Here is a 23668-nt window from a genome sequence, read left to right on the forward strand (position 1 = left end):
TGCCTCTGCCTCCCAGCAATTTGCCTCCTTGCAGCAAACAGTCTGTTTCAGTTTCAGTTGAGCCTGATTAGCACAAAGAAAAAAAATCTGGCTCTGCCTCCCAGCAATTTGCCTCCTTGCAGCAAACAGTCTGTTTCAGTTTCAGTTGAGCCTGATTAGCACAAAGAAAAAAAATCTGCCTCTGCCTCCCAGCAATTTGCCTCCTTGCAGCAAATAACTGTTTCAGTTTCAATTTCAGCACAGCCTGATTAGCACAAGCAGCTGATTGTCAGTTGGATTGGCCTCCCAGCGACCAACTGTTTCAGGCTGCAGGGATTGCCATAGCCTATTGCTGCCTCCGCGTGCCCGTTTTCAGCGAAGGGATGCCCTGTTTTCGGCTTCTGTGTGCCCCATTTTCCACCCATTCTGGGCGGCGGGGATCAGAATGGGCAGAAAATGGGGCACCGGAAGCCGAAAATGGGGTGCGTGGAGGCAGCAATAGGCAATGGCAATCCTTGAAGCCGGAAACAGCTGATGGTCAGGAGGTTGATCCAAACAACTATCAGTTGCTTGCGCTAATCAAGCTGTGCTGAAGCTGAAACCGAAACAGGCTGTTTGCTATTTGCTGCAAGGAGGCAAATTGCTGGGAGGAAGAGGCCAAAGGGTGGGGGCCAGTGGATGGGTGGGACTACATTTGGTGTATAAGATGCACCCAAACTTTCACCCCCTTTTTTTGCGGGGGGAAGTACATCTTATACTCCAAAATATACAATAAATTTAGGTTGTCTGAAGGATATGGTGCAACCTCCAGGTGACTTCAGGCCACGGCTATTCCATTTTTTTGATAAAAAATACAGAATCATTTCCCATTTATAGCTACCGTAGTCTTCACCTGGCAACTCCAATTAGGATCAACAACTCTATGGTTAAGTGACTCGGTTGCTAGGTGGAAAAACCACATGATCTGGATGGGCTTCCAACAATATTTCCCATTTGGTCATTAGGCAACTGATCACGTGACCGTGACTTGAGATTTTACTTCCACAAGTTCTATTAACTCTGCTTCTCAGGAGCCAATTGTGAAGCACACGAATGGTGATCAGATGATCTCACAATTATAAATGTGTGCCGGTTTAAAAAGTGACAGAATGATAATCATTTGACCAAAGGATGCTGCCCCAGTCATAAATGCAATGACTGGTTGCAAATGACTGTTTTATTTATATTTATTTATATTTTTGCAACTTTGAACAGTCACTAAATGAGGCCGTTGGTAAGTGAAGACTACCTGTACCTTATTTTGGTATGTTATTTTGTCATTCTACTGCCGTGTCGATATCCTACCCAAGTCCTGTCCAAATCTGATCTACCTTTTTTCTAATCACGTGTAATTTTCTTGCCAACAGAAAGGAAATCCTTTTCCAATTGCCATCTTTTTTCTTTTTCAACTTCCTAATCGACACACAGCCTCTTGGTGGTCTCCCGTTCACAAAACTATCGTTCAGCCTTATAAAATCAGCCAAGGTTATGGCCATGAGCTCTTTTCTAGCTAAGAAGGCTTCCAAAAAAAAAAAAAAAAATCCTGGCAATTCTTTCTACCAATCTTAGCTTCAGATTAGGAACAAATGATTTTGAAAAGAAAGGGAATCACGCTTTAAATTTGTTCTGTTAAAGCCAAGAGTTTGATCCTACACAAACACTTATATGGGATTTACATGTAAATAAGCACAAACGGGATTGCCCTATTCAGTTAAGCTAAGACAGTCCCAAGAAAAGTATGACTTTTGGCTCCACTTCAAATAATATTAGCAAACAATCTTTAGGAAAACATTCATTGTCCTTTTACTGGCAGCTCGTTGTGTGCAGAGGAAAAAGGATAGAGATAGAGAGAAAGGGAACATCAGAAAGCAAAAGACCCTCACTCATTTTTAGCTTTAATGCCATATGTGATTAGCATATAATGCCCAGGTAATTGTTTCTTGAATCTCTGGAATAAGAGAAAGTATTATACCAACTTTCCCCTATCATGATGCCCTAAAAAGAATCAGGCTACCATTCCATGTTGGGTGAATTGATAAGAATTGTAATTTTACACTAAAGGGGAATATTTATAGCTCAGGGCTGAAATAAGGGGATCTCGGTGCTCTCTGAGCTTGGTTGCATTCTTGCAGACGTTTCCTTACCAAACTAGGTAACATCATCAGGGCTCGATTAGACTAGCACAGATGAAGTTACCTAGTTTGAGTAATGAAATGTCGGCAAGAAAACAACCAGCTCAGGGAGCATGAAAGACCCCTAAATGAATACTTCTGGGGAATCCAGGTTGGGGAAAGGGGTCTATAAAAACTGGTCTATAGTCTCACCTGCCATCCCGGTCCCAGTCATAGACGTCGATTTTCACGGTCCTAGAACAGAGGTAACAAGGAACAAGAGAAGGTGAGTTCCCGAAGGAGGGTTTCAGCTTAGGAAAACAGGAGCCCAAATGAAAAAGGAGATAGGCCATATGATGTAGAGTTTATGTCCACACTCATTAAATTCCTTTAAGTGCCAGTCCATAATATATAGAACTTTATTTTCACTCCTGAGAAACATGCCAGGAAATATTAATCTTCCTTATACCATTAAACATTTATGTTCCACCTACAGCATTTTCCGGCGTATAAGACGCACTCCCCCCCCCAAAAAACATTTGTCTTATACAGCAAATGTTGTGGCGAGGGGAATGGGGTTGGTGTGACGGCGATCAGATGTTCTAGAATGGGTCGTGGAGGCGGTGGCGAACAGTCCACGACAGTGGTGGGTTGCAGGTGGTACACCCCGATACGGGCGTACTGGTGCCTGCCAGGAGCACCAGGTACCGTTCTGGTACGGTGCTCCAGAGGGCCCACCTGCCCGCCAAGCTCCTCATCTGTATTTGAGCTTTTTGGCGCTTCCACACAAGCACACAGAGCGCATGTCGCCTGCGCGATGCTCTGCCGAGCAGCTGGAGCGTCATGGAGCCGTCACAGAGGAGACGCAGAGGTAAGGATGCATGCGCATGCATGTGGGAGACGCCGGGCCCCGTTGCACCATACTGGTTGCAACGGGATCCGGGACCCACCACTGGTCCGCGGGGGCAGCAAATGGGCAGCGGCGAACAGGTCATGCTGAACGGGCCACGGTGGCACCAAACGGATTGCGCCAAATGTTTGCCACAGCAGCGGCAAACGAGTCACGCCAGTGGCAAATGGGCCACGTGGTGGGGAATGGGTGGCGGTAAAGAGGCTGCAGCAAATGGGCCAGAGGAATACCGGATGGATACTGGGAGGCAGAGGCAGATTTTTTTTTTCCTCTTGTTTTTCTCCCCCCAAAAAGTAGATGCGTCTTATAGTCCGGAGCGTTTTATAATCCCAAATATACGGTATATGGATAATCCTCAACTTACAACAGTTTGTTGAGTGACGGTTCGAAATGACAACGGCACTGAAAAAAGTGACTTATGACCGTTTTTCACACTTACAATTGTTACACTATCCCCATGGTCACATGATCAAAATTCGGGCGCTTGGCAACTGACTCATATTTATGACAGCTGTAGTGTCCCGGGGTGTCTCACATAATCCCCTTTTGTGACCTTCTGGCAAGCAAAGTCGACAGGGAATCCAGATTCATTTAACCACCATATTACTATTTTAGCAACTGCAGTGATTCACTTAAGAAATTTGGCAAAAAAAAAAAAAAAGGTCGCAAAACGGGGCAAAACTCAACAAATTTTTCACTTAACAATGTACATTTGGGGTTCCATTGTGGTCGTACATCGAGGACTACTTGTAGGTCAACGGTTTTTAATAGCCTTGGGGCAATCTACCCCCAGAGAACCTTTTGACCTGGAAACAGCATTAAAAAAATCCAACTTAAATTTCTCCTCCTCTAATATTTTGGGTGCTCTGTCCTTTGCCAGCCTTTAGGCTCAAAGTATAAATATAAACTCTAACCTGTCGTAGTCTCCATTGCACAAGGAGCGGACAGGGATGGAAAACGGTTGCCACACAGGATTCAGATTGTTCTTCACCACCTCTGTCTTGTGGCAGATGGTGAACCTGGAAGCAGAGAGGAGTCATGGCAAAAGGGGGAAAGAACAAACACGAAAGGAGAGCTCGTGGGCTTTGAGGTGGTGTGGAGTAACATATTGCAGCCTCCAGAGGCGTTGGATTGCAATGCCGTTGAGAATACGGTTTGCCATGCTAGTTCAAGAGGATGAAAACTGTAGTCTAGAACTCTACGCTTGGCAACTTGAAGACTTGTGGACTTCAACTCCCAGAATTCCACAACTGGCTGAGGAATTCTGGGAATTGATGTCCACAAGTCTCAAAGTTGCCAAGGTTGGAGACCCCTGGTCTACAACATCTTCAGGCCGCCAGACTAAAGAAAGCAGATCCATCCAGAAACCAGGAGAGCTGCCCGTCTCCAAGAAGAGCTCATCGGCACAGACTCCTTTGGGTTTCCGAAGCCACAAACATTGAAGAGGGAATTTCAGTGGAAGCTCTTGAGCCGCAGCATCTCAATTTCCCCCTTTTCATCTGTACATCCCAAACCCAGGCCCTGCACACCGTGCCTGTTGGCCTCCTTCCCCAACATCCTTTATTGGAACATCCACTAGTTGGGGAAGGATGGAGATCAGCTTGATGTGACAGAGAACAAATGTGGAATGTGCTCTCCAACCACTTCTGAGCCAAGCTAGAAATGGACATTGAGTGCTACCGTTGCTAAGCAACCAGGATAGCCTTCTCTGCCTCTACCAGGACTGAAGCAAGGCCATAACCGTAGCTGATTTTTTTTGCCACATATGGAAAATTTGACTCTTCCACTCTAAGCATGCTGAGGAAAAGAACTCAACGGCTGCAAACACTCGTGTAAAACCATCATGCACTGAAGAGCAAATCCCTTCCCTCCCTCAGCATTTCTTCCTCCATCCCAAAAACAGTGGGGGGACGGTTAAAATGGGTTGGGGAGTAAAATAAACAAATCTACTTTTGGGGGCCCTGAATATACAAGCTGACCTTCAGAAAGAACAAGAAAGAAAGCTGAGATGGCATCCTATAGGGTTGCAAGGGCAAAAATCATACCTCAGCTGCTGATCAAGGGAGCCATATTAGCTCGGCTTAAGCTACACTCTATACCCCGCTCCCCTGCCACCATATGACAACAGGGAATATTCATTATATTCCTTCATGCTAGGGACATGTAAGGGACTAAGTGGCTAAGACGCTGAGCTTGTCGATCAGAAAGGTCGGCAGTTCAGCAGTTCGAATCCCTAGCGCTGTGTAACGGAGTGAGCTCCCATTGCTTGTCCCAGCTTCTGCCAATCTAGCAGTTCAAAAGGACATAAAAATGCAAGTAGAAAAATAGGAACCACCTTTGGTGGAAAGGTAAAAGTGCTCTGTGCACCTTCGGCATTTAGTCATGCCGGCCACATGACCACAGAGACGTCTTCAGACAGCACTAGCTCTTCGGCTTAGAAACGGAGATGAGCACCGCCCCCTAGAGTCGGGAATGACTAGCACACATATGTGTGAGGGGAACCTTTACCTTTACCTTTAGGGACATGTAAAATAAATAGTATTTTTTCCTCAAATCTTATTCTTCCACCTCAGAATAAAAAAGGTGAGTGAAAACTGGTGCGGAAAAAAATGGGGTTATTGATGTGGGTTGGGGGTCACATCTGAGAATCAACATTCACCCATCGTCCTCAACTAGCAAAAAGAATGGCCCGAGAAGAGAGAAGTAGAAAGGCAAGCCTGAGTGTCTCTTGGAAGCAGGTGTGTGTGTGTGTGTGTGTGTGTGTGTGTGTGTGTGTGTGAACAATTCAGGGCCTAATGACGCTATCAAGGCAGCTACGTGCCATTAAAGAAACAGCCCAGAATGGGGCCTGAGAAGTTGGTTGCCTCGAAAGGGGACACTCTTGCGTACGTGCCGTCTTCGTTGCTGCGGTAGAAAACAAGGAAGGGATCTGATTTGCCAAAGAAATCCTTCTTGTCCAGCTTGTTGGCACACAACTGCATGGTGACAATGTCCTGGAAGGGAAAGGCGACATCAGAAAGGGTAGCGGATGCAAGGAGAAGGCCATCAAAAATTAATCAACCATAGGAGTGGAATAATACCCATAAGAAACACAATAAGCCCACCGTTTCAAACTTTTTTAAAAAAAACCTAACGGACACTCAAAATATATATGTAAACAATACAATACAATACCAGAGTTGGAAGGGACCTTGGAGGTCTTCTAGTCCAACCCCCTGCCTAGGCAGGAAACCCTACACTGTTCCAGACAAATGGCTATCCAACATCTTCTGAAAGACTTCCAGTGTTGGGGCATTCACAACTTCTGGAGGCAAGCTGTTCCACTGATTAATTGTTCTAACTGTCAGGAAATTTCTCCTCAGTTCTAGGTTGCTTCTCTCCTTGATTAGTTTCCACCCATTGCTTCTTGTTCTGCCCTCAGGTGCTTTGGAGAATAGTTTGACTGCCTCTTCTTTGTGGCAACCCCTGAGATATTGGAAGACTGCTAAACACAAAAGAGTAATTTCTGATTTGATTGCGTTTTCTTTAAAAAAATGTTCTCATTGTATGATTCGTTCATGTTCTTTCCCCAAGTAACATGAATAGCTTACAGATGGTTTCCAGCATCTTCTGGTCTGGGCTGTTTTTAGAGTCAGTCCAGGTTTTTTTTGGTGCTATTATACCTCTGAGAATCAACTTCCATTCGAAACTGCTACTGGCAAAATTTCACAATGGCCCTTTTAAGAGAAGTAGTTCAAGTGGCTGAGTTTCAGTGCTGAAATTTGTCAGGAATGGATGAATTGAAGACATTCTTATCCATGGATGATCTCTTCCATACTTGAAGATCATACTCTCCACTCATCCATTCCTATATATCTCTCTTTTCTTCTCTCTCTCTCTTTGTTATCCCTCCCTCCCTCCCTCTCTCTCTTTCTCTCTCTCTCTCTCTCTCACACACACACACACCCAAGTTGAGGCAGCAGGAAGCATAACAGAACTGGGGGCAGGGAAGTGTGTTCCCTGCCATAATGGCATAAAATTAATTGTCCACGTATTTTATTTCTATTTTGAATCTATAACTCCGTTTTGGCTTGCTGCCAAAAAGTAGCAATGTAATTTGGTGTATACAGGGCATACTAAACAAAGCTTTTGATGTTCTGGGGTTGCCACAAAGAAGAGGAGTTCTGTTGTGGCCCGCCAGTGGGCAGCAGAGCTGGCAGCAGATTCAGACAGTGAGGAGGTTGGGGAGGAACATGGGCCAGTCCTGGAGTCTGGGGAAGGCTCTGATGAGGGCTCTGTGTCGGAGGCAGAGAGGGGGCCAGGGCCGTATGCCAGTTATCAGCTGCCTTCAGAGTCAGACATCAGTGAGGCAGACGAACAGCTGGAGCCTGTTCCCAGTGTGCGCATGCGCAGAGTTGCCAGACAAAGGGAACAGCTAAAGAACGGGGGTCATCTTGGGAGTAAGGCCACAGGTGGACGATGAATGGCCCCTCCCATAGGGAATAAAAGAGGAGCGAAAGGGGAGTGGAGTTTGCAGGAGACAATTAGTTCGCTTAATTGGTTCCTGACTCTCCGAGACTCCTTGCCAAGTTTTGAAGATATCGGCCTGGCAGCTCTCCAAGCCAGATAAGGTCTGTGACTGTAAATCCTCCCTTGAAAGACTTTGCTGGATGTGAATGAGCAGAATTCACAGTCAATTAATAAAAGGGGTTTTTGTCGGGACAAAGAGTTTGCTTCATGCTCTTGGGAAGCCTCGGTCAGAACTAGGTCTATTCTCCAAAGCACTTTGAAGGCAGGACAAGAAACAATGGGTTGAAAATTAATCAAGGAGGCAACTAAGGAGAAATTTGCTGATAGTGAGAACAATTGGTCAGTGGAATGACTTGCCTCCAGAAGTTGTGAGTGCTCTACCACTGGAGGGTTTTAAAAGACTGGAGAGACATTTGTCTGAAATGGTACAGGGTCTCTTGCTTGAGCAGGGGGGGGGGGGTTGGACTAGAAGACCTCACAGTCCCTTCCATTATTCTGCATCATGGTACAAGTACATAACACAATTAATTCAACTTTAATTTAAATGCTTTAAAGATGGCTAAGTCTTATTAAGATTTCGCTGTTCCCACATAAAATCCTGAAAGATTTTGGCTATGAAGGTTGAAAAGTCACGAGATTTGAAGAGAGAATCCCCCCCTCCCCCCCAAAAAAAATCTGGCCATTTTAAAAATAGGCGATTTTATTTTTGGTAGCTACACCACGGATTATTGAGTGACATTGAATAGTGTGAGTTATGGTTGGGTATCTTCCTCCACTGTTTTCTGGCAATTCACACCATGCCATTCAAAAGTCAAGTATGGTCCTACCGTGTTTTCCCCAAAATAAGACAGGGTCTTATTTTCTTTTGACCCCCCCCCCCCAAATAAGCTCTTGGCCTTATTTTTGAGGAGGTCTTATTGTTTTTGAGGTCCAGGAAGTGGCGAACCTGGCCACTTCAAGGCTGCTGCCGTGTTGCAATATTTTCGGGGGAGGGCTTATTTTAGTGCATGCGCTCCAAAGCCCAATTGGGCTTATTATCTGGGGAGGTCTTATTTTTAGGAAAACAAGATAGATTCAGCAAAGGTTGTTTGTCCCTGTTCTAATTAGACATTGATGTAAAAAGTGTTCATGTTGGTTGCTCTCTAAGCTGAGTTATTTTCTTGCAGGCATTTTGTTACTCAAACTAGATAACATCACCAGTGCTAGTAGTGATGAAATGACCTTGTTTGGGAAATAAAACATCTGCAAGTAAACAACCAAGCTCAGAGAGCAACAAGGACTCCTGCAGTTCAACCCTGATCTACAAATATTCTCCTTTATTGGTAGTTCATCTTAGAGCAGCTGCCCCACTCATTTTACTCATGTCCCACTCTGCATGAGGTGGTGGGAGGGAAGGGGTTCCCAACTTTCCCCCCCAAGATGAGAGAGAGAACAAGCCACTCACCCGACAATTGCTGAGCTCTTCAGCAGACAGCACTATGGCACCACATTTCTTTCCTGGAATCCCCCTAAATGTGATAGAGAGATAAAAAAACTCAAGCTTGGGGTAGGAGCGGTCCCTTCTTGCTGCTGCAAAGGAGTTGCTCGTGCTGTCAGTAATGGAACCAATGTGGCAATGTAGGATAGATGTGTGGGAAGGAACACAACAGACAGACAGACAGACAGACAGACAGACAGACAGACAGACAGACAGACATAGAGAGATATACAGAGAGATAGATTAGGTGATAGATAGATATGGATAGATGATAGATAAACAGACAGACAGACAGACAGACAGATATATACATAGAGAGATACACAGAGATAGTTAGATTAGGTGATAGATAGATATGGATAGATGATAGATAGACAGACAGACAGACAGACAGACAGACAGATATATACATAGAGAGATACACAGAGATAGATTAGGTGATAGATAGATATGGATAGATGATAGATAGATGATAGTTAGATAGACAGATGATATAGAGAGATATAGATTAACAGTTAGTAATATACATAAACAAAGCTTGGAAATGATTAAAAGCAAGAGAAACAGTAATGATGGAGAAAAGCCAATTCGTGGCTTCAGCTACCAAAAATGGATTGCAGGCATGGCTTTATAAAAGGGATGGGCAACCTGCAGCCTCTTTTCTGCAGCCTCCACAGAACCCTACAATTCTGCTGCTTAGATTGGGTGGCAAACAATAGACTTCCTATCACTTTTGATTGGAAAATGAAACAAAACAGTTATGTGAAGCCTCTAGTAGGCTTCCTTCCTCCTCTGTGTAAAGTGGAAGAAAAGGAAGACAAGCTTGTGGCTATCCATCAACATCACCGTTGTCTTTTATATTCCCCAGTTTCTTGTTAGAATGATGTGCTAATAACCATAACAGCCATATAGCAGCTCTCTTGCTTTATAGCATGCCTATCGGAAATTACTGCACCCTGAATCCAAAGTTGGCTGAGCTGAGAAGATTAGCAATAAACAAAAATTAAATACCTAAACTGCAAGAGGCCATTGGGTGGGATAATAATATTGAAGGGAATTGCAGTCCCCTCCCCCCGTTATATTAAAGCGATGTGATTCTTATTTGCCTGGCACGGATGGTTACCCTGAATAGCTTCCTTCAGTCAGAAAGCATAAATGCCAACTACACAGCATAGGAATAGATTCCCCACAGTTGCAGATCAGAGTGAAGGAGCAATCAGGGGGCCTGCTTCCTAATTCCCACCATAGCAAAGTGGCAGGTCCCAAGAAAGGCTGGTTGAGTTATCTTAGTTGCTTTGATTGTTCTTCACCTACAGACAGAATCTTGCCAGACTAAAGCAACTATTTGTAGAGCTATTCTGGGATGTCAACTCTGAAGCTAGCCTGACGGAGGCCATCTTGGAGGCTTCAGTGCTGCCATAATGGTGCTGAGGGATAGGGAGGGGGGAATAGAGATAGCTGGGCTTTTGTAGCCAAAACAAAATAGTCTCCCCTGTGAACCAAGGATATTCCCATAGATGGCTGAGGAGAGGAGAAGTGAAGTTTCCAAGCGACTGGACAGCACCTCGATTGGACCATGTGACAGATTGTTTGGGGTAAAATTTTTATTTTTAATTACTGTATTTTTCGGAGTATAAGACGCACCAAGATTTTGAAGAGGCAAATTAAAAAAAACAGGTTTTGCACTCTGCACACCTCCCAAAAATGGCCCATTTTTCATGTTATTTTGTGAAAAAAAAAGGGCATGCATAGCCTTTAGGAGGCTTGTAGAGTGCTCCTGGGGGATGCGTGGGGGAGGGGAAATGAGCAAAAAACAGACCGTTTCCCCCTCATTTTTGTCCTCCCCAGCCCCCAAGAGCCCTCTAGAAGCCTTCTAAAGACTATTTAAGGCCATTTTTGCAAAGGGGGCAGGGTTTCAGGAGGTCAAAATTGCTGTCTTCAGTGTATAAGACGCACCCAGATTTTCACCCTCTTTTTTGAGGGAAAACGGTGCGTCTTATACTCCGAAAAATACGGTAGGTGAAAACTGCAGGAACCTTTAGAGTCGGTTTTCACCAGCTTGTGCCGATATGATGTATCCAATAAACTTGTTCTTTGAGGAAACTGTTTGCCTCGGAGTTTTGTTTGCTATGGGTGTATTACTTGGAACCCTGACATGGGAACTGCTAGGTTCGACCCTCTTCCTGCCAGCCAAACTTTCCAAGCTTTACTGCCTCTTTGCCCTCCTGGGAATCCAGACTACATTCCACTACACAAGGCGACTGCTGTGTATCACAACCATTTTAAGGGGGCAGCAGTATAGTTTGTCAGAAGGAATTAGACTGATGGAGAAGCAGGTCCCCAGGACCTCCAGCTTTGTCTTTGCTGCCAGGTGGAAAACCCCAGAAGTTCCCACAAGTTTCCCCCCCTCCCCCAAAGCTGAAGGACTGATGGCCTTCAGCCAATAATATCTGTTCTGAAACAGCTCCAAACACAATCCTTCCCACGCACAGCTCAGAATGGCCAGGCCATCCTGCTCCTTCAGTTTGCTAATGCATCTGTATCAAAGCTGGAGTATTCCAGAAAAATCCCTCCTCCCCCCACACTTGGCTGCCCTCCCACACCCGAGAGCTGAGTTCCTTTTTATTCAGGCTGCCAACTAATGAGATATTTTAATCAGAAGAGCTGAACTGATTAAGCAATTACATGGCTGTTGTTTTTAAAGTGTTTCTCTTCCTGAGATCCTCAGATCTTTGCTGCAACTTGAATGGAACAAATAAGAGCGAAGCCATTGACCTTCGGGAAATTGGAATTGTCTTTTTTCTGATTTCTACATCCTGGGGGTTTCCAAATCTGTAGGGGCTCTGAGGAATCTTAGCCAAGCACCAGAATTTTCAGGCAGATTTCCAACATCCTGGAAGGATAAAGACACTGCTTCATCTTTCTTCTTTCTTTCTTTCTTTCTTTCTTTCTTTCTTTCTTTCTTTCTTTCTTTCTTTCTTTCTTTCTTTCTTTCTTTCTTTCTTTCTCTTTCTTTCTTCCTTCCTTCCTTCCTTCCTTCCTTCCTTCCCCCCCCCCTCTTTCTTCTGTTGGAAAAGAAAGGGAGATATTTGGTCTTTTTGCTACCTTTTTGGCTTACTGGTTATCTCTTTTGCACAATAGGTAGATGCTGTTTAAGGCTATGTGTCCGTTGATAGCTGATGTGTCAGAGTGCCAGAACAAAAAAAATGGTGATAATTTGTGTGAGAGAGAAACAATGGCCTTGTGAGCTTAGTCTTCCCAAACCTATAATTTTGATTTTAACTTTCTGGCCATAATGCATTCTCAGCATTAGAACAAAGATGCCTCCAGATCACCATCATCCAGGTTCCCCCCCAAAACCTTGCCAGATGACCCCTTCCCGTGACTTACGTAAGGTTCCGTTCCAGGCGACCTCTTTGGGAGCCAATGATCTCCCCCAAGGCCACGAAGGCCTGGCCTAAGAAGCCCTGTGGATGAGACCAAGAAAAAGAAGGAGAGGTGAATCCTGAGACATGACCTAGCAGGGGGAGGGGAGGGAGGAAAGGAAAGGAAGGAGAGAGGAGAGGAGAGGGCAGCTTCCCACCAAGTCAAAGATTTGATCATCCATTGCTCATTTGGAGATGGTGATATCTCCAGTGTGCTGCATTGACTGCAATCTGATTTTCCTGGGCAGAGTTAGGTTCTCCAAAAGCTTCAGGGACAGCATTAGCTGAAGACGTGGTGTTACCTCCCTAAACTGAGTAGACCTCCAAGATAGCAGGGAGGAGGTCATCCAATATTTCGGAAGCCAAGTGCTCTGCATGGTTCAACTTCAATGGGGTTTGCTTGGGATGTCTTCAGGTACTATTTGCCCAAACTCAACTACAGACGTAACTCTCCCATACTCTGGGTTAGTGCAGCACATTAAGTCACATGAAAATCCAGGCCATAGTTTAATATGGACCAAGCCTATCATGTTTTGGAAATGCACCCACCAGGGTTTCAGCTGGCTAAATGGGCTGTGAAAACCTAACCTTTGAACAGACACCTCCCCCCTTAGAGTGGTTTAGTCTTCTCCCCTTTGTTCTCCAGTCTGGTCTGGTCCAGAGATGGTATTCAGCTGGTTCTCTCCGGTTCGGGCGAACTGGTAGCGGTGGCTGCGGGAGGCTCCGCCCACCTGCCCCAATAATGCACGAGCACTGCGCATGTGCAGAAGGCAGTGCGCATGCATAGATGCGGCACGGGCGCTCACATTTGAGAACCGGTAGGGAAGATAAGTGAATCCCACTGCTGGTCTGGTCCAATCAGATAGTGATCCCACGTGATCCCTAGAGGGCAACACACAACTTACCTTCTATAGGTTGGATAAAGCAGCATGTAAAAAAAAAAGGACAGGGGAGTTAGTGGCTTCTCAGCCGACCTCAGCTGAGAAAGCTCTCATCTGATTAACAGATAAGAGTATAGAGCAAAGATCCATCAGTGATGTTTATTTCTTTATCTAGATACGTGACAATGCACAAAGGAAGTGGTGCTTTCCCCATGGGCTTTGGTCTGAAGGGAAACAACAGAGGGGGTGGGGAGGCAGGAGGCCAAGAGGAGGAAAAATGTGCAATTCAGTCATTCATCCCATTCACTTTAGTTAAGTCATAGCTTGGAATTCATTCATTCATTCATTCATTCATTCATTCATTCATTCATTCATTCATTCATTCAGTTTGTTTTAGTGAAGCTATAGCTCAGGGGTGTCAAACTCCATTTCATTGAGGGCCGCATCAGGGTTGTGTTTGACTTCGGAGTGGGGGGGAGTGCAGTGGCGTGGCCAGGATGGGTGTGGCCGGCTTGACACTCTGCCAGTGAAAACAGGCTCCCAATCTCCATTTTCGGCTGGGATGGCCTCTTGTAACCCTCTGCCAGCGAAAACGGAGCTCAATTTTTGCTGGCAGAGGCCACGCGGGCCAGTCCTTGGCTGTTTCCAGGGCAGCTCCACGGGCCAGTTCTAAGCATCCCACAGGCTGGATCTGGTCTGCAGGCTTTGAGTTTGACACCCCTGCTGTAGCTTGATACTAAGGGTACTAATTTTCTTAGAAAAAGGAGAACTGCGCAAGATTTGAGGGTCGTGAAAAAAGTGGCTTTAAAAAACTGTCAGTGGAGAGAGCCATAAGAGGTAACCAGAAAAGGATGAAGTTTAGGAAGAGAAGCTGAAATGTACGGTGGAAATCCTGTCCCTTTAATTTGCATCTCCCAAGCTTTGGGTTAAGGTTCTCATGCTTGCCTAGTTATGAGATTAAAAATATGAATTCAAAATTGTAATTTAACTAAAACCATTGGTCTGATTCTTCTCCGTGTATTCTTCGTATTTCTTTGTCCTGGCTCCTACCACTGCAGGTACTGAATCTTCTGGAGAAGTGTCAGAAGAGGCACAGCATTACCAGAAAGGGCATGGCCAAAATCTGATGGCACATTTTTTTGGGGAAACGTTAAGAGTGGGCATGGGAGCAGAAGGAATATGGCTGAAGATGTTATGGCTCACCAGCGGAGCTGGCAGCAGATTCGGACAGTGAGGAGGTTGGGGAGGAACTTGGGGCAGTCCTGGAGGCTGGGGAAGGCTCGGATGAGGGCTCTGAGTCAGAGGCAGAGATGGGGCCGAGGCTGTCTGGCAGTGATCAGGTGCCCACGCAGCTAGACAGCAGTGAGGCGGAGAAACAGCTAGAGCCTGTTCCCAGTGTGTGCATGCGCAGAGCTGCCAGAAGAAAAGAACAACTCAGAAATCAGGGTAGACTTGGGAGTAAAATCACAGGTGGAAGGTGATTGTCCCCTCCCATAGAAAATAAAAGAGGAGCGAAAGAGGAGTGGGCTTTTGCAGGAAGCCATTCATTCGTTCAGTCGTTAGATTCATTTCAGGAGTGTGACAATCTGTCCATAAATCTCAGAGACTCTGTGCCCAGTCTTTCCTTTCCAGCACCTCATTTGGAAAACATTTACATGGCAGCTTTCCAAGATAGATAAGGACAGTAGTCATAAATTGAAAGACTGTTTGCCAGGCCTTTGCTGAAGGTGAATGAGAGGAATTCACATTCGTGTAATAAAAGGGGTTTTGTTGGGGACCAGGAATCTGCTTCGTGCTTTTTGGGGAAGCCTGGGTCAGAACAGAAGAACTGCTCCATGTATATCCCATGGATGAAGAACTGCATGGTTATCCTTAAAACCACATCCAATTCTTTTTTTAAAAAACAAGGCAGGTCAGAACTTGTTGAAATTTGACATCAAAATGGCTGAACTTTGTTGGTGTTGTGACACAGCCAGCTAGGCAAGAAGGTCAAGCAGGGAACTAGCCTTGAGTCTATGCACAGCTTCAAGAGACTTACGGCTGAGTACCCTTAAGTTACACAGAACCGTATCTGTTTCTTCCCAAAGGAAGGCAAGCAGTCTGGAGAGATTCTTGTACTGTAGGTGGAGCACAATAAAGTACACTTGTACCTTTCATGTCCAGAACTGGTTGCTTATGCCTGAGAGCTGGCAAGTTAGAAGGTGTGTGTGTGTGTGTGTGATAGAGTTGCAATCACTGTCCTAAAAACACATGCCATTTTTCTTTTTAAGGAATACCGTACTTTTTGGACTATAAGACATACTTTTTTGTCTCCCAAAAGGGGGTAAAAATGTCTGTGTGTCTTATAGACTGAATATTGCTGAAGCCCCGTCCACCTGCCAGCTATTTTGTGGCCTCCGCATGGCCCTTTTTCAGGCCTTTTTTGGGCCGTTTTTGAGGATTTTTTTCAGGCTGTTTTTGAGGCTTTCTTGGGCCATTTTTGAGGCTATTTTGGCCCTTTTTGAGGCTTTTTTCAGTCCATTTTTCCAAAACAAATGGGCCAAAAAGCCTAAAAAACAGGCTAAGAAAAGCTTCAAAAATGTGCCAAGTAAAGCCTCAAAAACGGGGCAAAAAAAAGCCTCAAAAAGTGCCAAAAAAGCCCCCCAAACGGGCCAAAAAGCCTCAAAAATGGGTAGAAAAAAGGCTGGAAAAGGGCCAAAAAAGGTCCCAAAAAGGGGCTGAAAATGAGGTGCGAGTCTTATAGTCAGGTGCATCTTATAATCCAAAAAATATGGTATGTTTTAAAAAGACAACTCAATTCTTTTCTTCCTTCCTACGATTACCCCCACATGGATGTACAGTACAGGGAATTCCCCCATGAATTTCCCCCAGTTTGAAGTGTAGGGCAAGCAACCATGATATACTCACACTCTTGGGCAGGTTGCACGTCTTGGAATCCACATTGTAACTGGAAAAACAGAAGGGAAAAAATGCATTATCCTTTGGCCTTTCGGTGCTTCCCAAAATTTAGTTGCTGCCAGAGACAGGAGTAACAAGGTCTAGTATCTGTACAGGAGTCGAGCCAAGAAAAATCATCATAATAAAAGAAAACAAGGAAGGCAGGGGAAGAAGGGGAAAAGAGCAGAAGAAACTCACGCATCGAAACGCAGGTTCTGTTTTTCCTCAAAATAATAGTCAAGTACAAACTTGCGGACAAAGTCAGGGTTGAGTGTGTTATCAATCACCTCTGTGCGGCCAAACTGGGGAGAAGAAAGGCAAAGGCAGGAGGTTAACAAGGAAACAGTTCCTTATCCATAACCCCCCATTTGCAGGCTAGGTAAACCCCACAGTTAGACAATCGGCCGCCACGGTTAGAAGAGGCTGGGAAATGGAGATGCTGCTGGCCTTCAATTTGCCCATCCTCTTCAGCTTCAGTGGAGCCTCCTACCCCCATCTCCTTTGCTCAAATAGGATTCAGTTGGCTTCCTTTGCCTCAAGCAAGGGACCATTTCTCACTTCTGGTTGCATGAAGGTTGACCGGTTTCCTTTCCCATCCTCCTAATCTAAGGATTAAGGCCCCAAAACATTAATCACCAGAGAAGAGAGAGAGAGAGAGAGAGAGAGAGAGAGAGGGAGGGAGGGAGGGAGGGAGGGAGGGAGGGAGGGAGAGGGAGGGAGGGAGGGAGGGAGGGAGGGAGGGAGGGAGGGAGGGAGAGAGAGAGAGAGAGAGAGAGAGAGAGGACATATGTCCTGGAAGGCTCTGTATAACACAGGCAGGGATGATAAGGCTTTTGATGAGACTCCGGCCACGTGGCCCACAAAGAGCAAGGCTATGATTTGCAGAAGTGATAGCTGCTCCAGGGAACATATTTATCTGTTAGGAGCCAAAGAAATTATCTGCTAGGCAAAGCTGTTAAAAAAAAAAAAAAGCATGATCTGCTCGGTGGCAAAGAAGGCACGTTGGTCTCATCTCCCACTTCAGTAGACAATTTAAAATCAGCACTTCTGTCAAAGGGCTTTGGGCTCTTGTGTTTATGAGTTATAGTTTCCCACCCAGCTTCTGTCAGTAGATACCTTACATTTTGTTCTTGACTTGCTCGTTTAGATTGCAGTGACTGATAGGATGGAAAATGTTCTGACACTGATTTTGTGCTTTTTTTAAATTAATGAAACCAGAGCTCCAGGTTTTAACCTTAAAAGGTAAAGGTTCCCCTCGCACATATGTGCTAGTCGTTCCCGACTCTAGGGGGTGGTGCTCATCTCCATTTCAAAGCCAAAGAGCCAGTGCTGTCCAAAGACGTCTCCATGGTCACGTGGCTGGCATGACTGTTACCTTCCCACCAAAGGTGGTCCCTATTTTTCTACTTGCATCTTTGACATGCTTTCGAACTGCCAGGTTGGCAGAAGCTGGGACAAGTAACGGGAGCTCACTCCATTATGGAGCACTAGGGATTCGAACCGCAGACCTTTCTGATCGACAAACTCAGCATTTTAGCCACTGAGTCACCACGTCCCTTTTAACCCTAGAACCTCCTAAATATTGTGGGCAATGGGCTAGAATTGCTAGCGGGGTTGGAAGGAAGATTAGTAGATCATAGAGAGGTCCTGCATAGAGAGGTCCTGGCAGCGATCCACCCAATCTGAACTCCGGCGTCTATCAATAAGATATGCCGGAAAGGTTTGGCCGACCACAGCTGGATAAAAAATACATGCATCTGTGTTAGATGGGGTGGGCAATGTAACATCTCACCTCTCGCCATTCTTTGTCTGCCGTTTCTTGGATGTAAACAATCACCACTGTAAGAACAAGGAAAACATTCAGTGGAAGTTGCATATGCTTCAGGCTCTCCTTGACGTGGTCCCTGTTGCTACATGTTTTTAATTTTATGCATGCATATAAGCCCATTTCTTTGTTATCACACTCACAATTCACCTGTGAGTGCCTCAATACCCCCCCCCCCCTTCACTGACGCTGGCTGCTATTTCTAATAAAAAAGCCATTTTGGAGAAGAGAATTCGGAATGGAAAAAGGAGGGAGGGAAATTTAATTTTTTTTCTCGGTTTTCTGTTATTCTTGCTGTGAACTACCATCCGGTCCGTTTTTGTTCCTTTCTTTTTTTTTCTTTTGTAGTAGTCAAAACATGTGTTGTTTCTCTCCAGTATTAAGTGTTAATTAAGCTCACACATAATGTTTTCCTCTCTGAGTCAAGATCTCTGTAAGTTTGCATCATATAGATGGGGAAAGGGTGCTATTCAGTAGTAAGCAACATGAAAAGATTTGAGGCTGAATGTGAAACACTTCTAAAATCCATTTTTAAAAGCAAATGAGCTGCTGCCAGTCAGCCTAGATAACATCGAGCCAAAAAAACCAATGATTTAATTCAGTAATAAGTGTTAAATGTTCCCTAAGTACATGGCATTGATTGACTAGCGGCGAGTGCGATTTATTTTACTTATTAGATATATCCACTGCCACAGTCTTATGACTCTCAGCTATTTACAAGGGGAAGCATCCATAATAAAATAGTGCAATAGAAATAATTATCCCATAATTATAGAATTGGTTATAATCATCTAACAGATGTTTGAAATTATCTTAAAACGAGACCACATAAACAGTTCTACACTGTTATCTTAAGCATCTAAAAGAACTACTGGAATAGCTCGGGTTTAGCTCGCTTCTGAAAGACAACGGAGGTTGGAACAAGCCTGATTTCTGGTGATAAAAGTATTTTATAACAGGGGCCCATAATGGGGAGGCATCCTGTAGCCTTACTTCTATAATCTCTTGGTAGTGGGGAACCACCAAAAGTTTCCCCCCCCCCCCCCGATTTCTGTTATTGGACAGATTCTATTATGTATTTGAGCTTCCTGTTCCTGTGCAAGAACATGTGTTCTATTGGCTGTTGTCAGATTCCTATGAGGTAATGTAGGGGTTATGTAGGGGTCATAGCTGGCTCTATAGGCAAAAGATGTAATGCGAATCCTAGGTGTTTGTCTGAGCTAAGTTTGGTTGAAGTTTGGACTGCTCTGAAATGCTGTTGGGCAATTCCTATTGTGGCTTAATGGCTTTGGTCCTGTTTTGGCTCTTGGTTGAGGGTATTTGCTTATGAATAGAGCTATCTAGAGACTTGTCTTCTTTCAATAAGCTCTTTATCTCTTAAGGGCTGATATCTGCTGTGTGCTATTAAGAAAATGTGGGGGCTGCTTTCTGCCTCTAAAAATATATGCTTCTCCATTTTTCATTTAGGGAAATATAATATTCTGCCTTTTTAATATTTCCCAAAATATTTCACTCTTCTGGGAGAGGGTGGAGGTGCTACCTTTCTACAGCAGTTATCTTCCCAATACAAAATTGATCCTGCTGGTTTTTTGAGTTGCATGCCATTCAGTGGTGGGTTTCAAATTTTTAAAGAAACTCTTCTGTAGGTGTGGCCTGCTTTGTGGGAGTGGCCTGCTGGCCATGTGACTGGGTGGGAGTGGCTTGCCAGCCATGTGACTGGGTGGGCATGGCCAACTTGTAAAATGTGGTGAAACTCACTTAACAATGCTCTTGCTTAGCAGCCAAAATGTTGGCTCAGAAACTCTGGCATTTGAAGCACGCAAGTCTTAAAGCTGTCAAGTTACAAGACCCTTGCACCCCTAACCCTTTAGAAAAAACCCCCAGGGATGTTCAAACTTGACAGCTTTAAGGCTTGTGGACTTCAACTCCCAGAATTCCTCCTCTCGCTCTTCATCTTGATGATGTGTGGACAGGCGGGGGGGAGGGAGCTGGAACCAGTTCTAAACGGCGCTGTAGATTTTTGGAACCTCTCCTATAGAAGAGGTTAGAACTGGCAGGAACCCACCCCTGATGTCATTGATTATTAACCAACACAAGGAGTGTTAGTCAATTGTCTGCAGTATCTTCATCACAGAGGTTTCTCACATAAAGAAAAGAGAAGTTTCTTAAGTTAACCAGTGGAACAGTTTGCCTCCAGAGGTTGTGGGTGCTTCATCACTGGAAGTTTTAAAGAAGAGACTGGGCAGTCACTTGTCTGAAAGGGTATAGGGCAGTGATGGCAAACCTTTTTAGCACCAAGTGCCCAAACCGGAACATGCATGGACGTGCATGGAAGTGCGTGCGCGCGCATGCCGGAGCAGCAGAAACTCGAAGACCAGCTGACCGGTGTACACATGCCTGTTTCTTTGGCCATTTTTGACTGTTTTCAAGCCTGTTTGGGCCATTTTCAGGCCGTTTTGGGACCGGTTTTGGGCCGTTTTCAGGCTGTTTTTTTGGGGGGGGGCATTTTTGGCCTGAAAATAACCCCCAAACAACCTGAAAATGGCCCAGAAAACAGCCTGAAAATTGGCCTGTTTTTTTTTAATGGTTTTGGCCATTTTTGAAGCTGCTTTCTGGTCATTTTCTGCTGCTCCGGCGACTACAAAGACCAGCTGGCTGGGCCACATGTGCACACCGGAAACCAGAAGAGCAGCTGGCGATGGTGCACGTGTCCACAGAGAGGGCTCTGCATGCCACTTCTGGCATGCGTGCCGTAAGTTCGCCATCGCAGGTATAGGGTCTCCTGCTTGAGCAGAGGGCTGGACTAGAAGACCTCCAAGGTCCCTTCCAGCTCTATTCTGATTGAACGTTGTGCTTGCTTGAGCAGAACACACATTTCAAGCCATGACATAGTCATTTCAAACTCTATTCCACTGTTGTCTGCCAAGATGTATTGTTAGGAATGTGTCTAGATACAATCCAGCAATCTGTCCCCCTGATCTAAAAGATACCAAACGTAGCCTGGATTTGTACATCAATTGTGATGAATATCAAAGCAAAACTAAACATTTCATCCAATGCTTTCCTGTGTGTTGTCAAGCAATTTGTAACTTGACTCAGTATTTCAGCAGATCAAACCAATTATTCTTGGAAAAATAACATTTCTACTTGAAAGGGATTTCTCAGTCCTATTTCCCCCAAAGCGATAGTTTTGCCTTCCCCCCAAAAAAATAATAAAATAAAATAAAATCCAGGCATCATCTCATTTCACAACTGATTTAGGATATCTCAGATTCTTCCCCCCCTCCGGCATTACTATTCAGGATCCTAACAGAGAGCAAATGCATTAAACTATCCCTGACCTGAATTCACCTTTTAAAAATTGTCTCTCATAGAGTCTGGCAGAACGACAACTACGCTGATAGCTTTAATCAGCATTCCTAGGCATCAGGATCTGGGAAGCTGCATCTCTGGGCATTCCCTCTCAATAAATACCAGGTCCAAATAAAGTCAATATTTGCAGTTCAGGGTTGAAATGTGGGGTCCTTGGGGCTCTCAAAGCTGGGTGGGTTTTTTGCAGACATTTCATTACCAAACTAAGTAACACCATCAGTGCTAGAAAGGAGAGGGGTTTGCTCTTATTTTTATACTGTAGCGACTTGCCCGGTCAGTGTTGGCAGGAGTATTCTTGTTGGTTCCTTGAACAGCCATATCAAGGAACACCATCACCAACACTAACCAAGCAAGTCACTATTGGTTGTGGCCCGCCAGCAGAGCTGGCAGAAGATTCAGAGAGTGAGGAGGTTGGGGAGGAACCTGGGCCAGTCCTGGAGTCTGGGGAAGGCTCTGATGAGGGTCTCTGTGTCGGAGGCAGACAGGTGGGCTAGGGCCATATGCCAGTTATCAGCTGCCTTCAGAGTCAGACATCAGTGAGTCAGATGAGCAGCTGGAGCCTGTTCCCGGTGTACGCATGCACAGAGTTGCCAGAGCAAGGGAACAGCTATAGAACAGAGGTCAACTTGGGAGTAAGACCACAGGTGGACAATGAATGGCCCCTCCCAGAGGAAATAAAAGAGGAGCGAAAGGGGAGGGGAGTTTGCAGGAGACAATTAGTTCGCTTAGTTGGTTCGTGACTCTCTGAGACTCCTTGCCACGTTTTGCAGATATCGCCCTGTCAGCTCTCCAAGCCAGATAAGGTCTGTGACTGTAAATCCTCCCTTGAAAGACTTTGCTGGATGTGCTAGAATTGGATTTGCATAACATTGGAAAAGTGTAGATATATTCCTATTGAGGAGAAGGTGATAAGAAAAATATTAGAATGTGCAGAAATGAACAGATTAACATTAGCAATTAAGGAGAAAGAGCAAACTGAATATTATATGATTTGGGAAGCATTTTACCAATGGTTGGAGGAAAAAAAAGGAGTTTGGAAATGAAGAAAGCTAAAAAAAATAAGTAGATAATATACTTAGAGATATAAATAAGATGAAAACTGTTAGTATGTGTATGAGAATAATGATGTTTAATGTTGATACGGTATTATTACTAGAAGATATTAAGAAGAAAAATTGAGTGTCAATAATGTTTAAATGTTCAATATATTATAATACTAAACTTAGGGAAATAATATGAATATGAATGTGAAAGATGTGGCAAAAGAGGAAAGATGTTGCACAGAGATGTTTGTACCCAGACGACATACTGCTTAAGGAAAGATGGAATGTTTATTTTTGTAACTAAAAAATAATAAAACTCTTTAAAAAAAGAAAGACTTTGCTGGATGTGAATGAGCAGAATTCACAGTAAATTAATAAAAGGACTTTTTGTCGGGACAAGGAGTTTGCTTCATGCTCTCGGGAAGCCTGAATCAGAACATTAGTGTATAAAAATAAGAGCAAACTCCATTCCCTTTCAGTATGGATGATGTTACCTAGTTTGGTAATGAAATGTCTGCAAGAAAATCGCCAAGCTCAGAGAGCATCAAAAATCCCCCATATTGGTCAAATAACAATAAAAGTTTCATTGACAAAGATATTTTCAAGCTTTCATGCCAACAATTCCCAGTATGCAAAAAAAAAAAAAAATCATCTTAACACTGTTTTTCCTTGCCGGTAACAGTTCAAATCCTTATCTGATATGCAGAACTCAGAATAAGTTCCATGATTTCCAGGTAAGGAGGTGTAAACCTGCACTTAATATTTAACTTCCTACACCATAACAAAAAAATAATAATAGGTGTGTCTTTACACAAATTAAAAATGCAATCCAATAACTGAAAATTAAAATACTGATGAAAGCACAGCAAAAAGACCCTTTACAAGGAACATTAACCAGATGTGACTTTTTTAAAAAAAGAACAATTACACTGCACACATTTTCTTGCCTTGGGGAGTTTTACAGCACAATTGAGCCCTTTTGTAAAATGTAGAAAGGCTGGGAGATTTGGCTATAAGATGGGAGACAGCAACTGTACTATTCTTGGCAAAATGTCTGTGGAAATTCTCAGCCATCCAGATCATACCGGTAGTTGTCTCAAAGGTGCTTTTTCAAAAGACAACGGGGAAGAAGAAGGAGGAGGGGGAGGTAGAGGAAGAAG

At 44.4% G+C, this 23668-nt stretch overlaps 1 protein-coding gene across 1 annotated transcript in view; it reads right to left on the minus strand.

The window, feature by feature from the left end:
• Positions 1 to 13070: 13070 nt before the first annotated feature.
• The window catches only part of LOC309400483 (uncharacterized protein), a gene marked incomplete at both ends in the record, with an annotated part of 26560 nt that continues 15962 nt past the window's right edge, over positions 13071 to 23668 (minus strand). Inside the window, 4 exons of the mRNA XM_081969005.1 lie at positions 13071 to 13358; positions 16239 to 16278; positions 16467 to 16570; positions 18061 to 18107. Coding sequence (XP_081825131.1) covers positions 13071 to 13358; positions 16239 to 16278; positions 16467 to 16570; positions 18061 to 18107 — 479 coding nt within the window. The remainder of the gene's footprint in view (positions 13359 to 16238; positions 16279 to 16466; positions 16571 to 18060; positions 18108 to 23668) is intronic.

This window comes from Natrix helvetica, assembly GCF_964273705.1.
Source record: "Natrix helvetica genome assembly, chromosome: 1".
NCBI lineage: Eukaryota > Metazoa > Chordata > Lepidosauria > Squamata > Natricidae > Natrix > Natrix helvetica.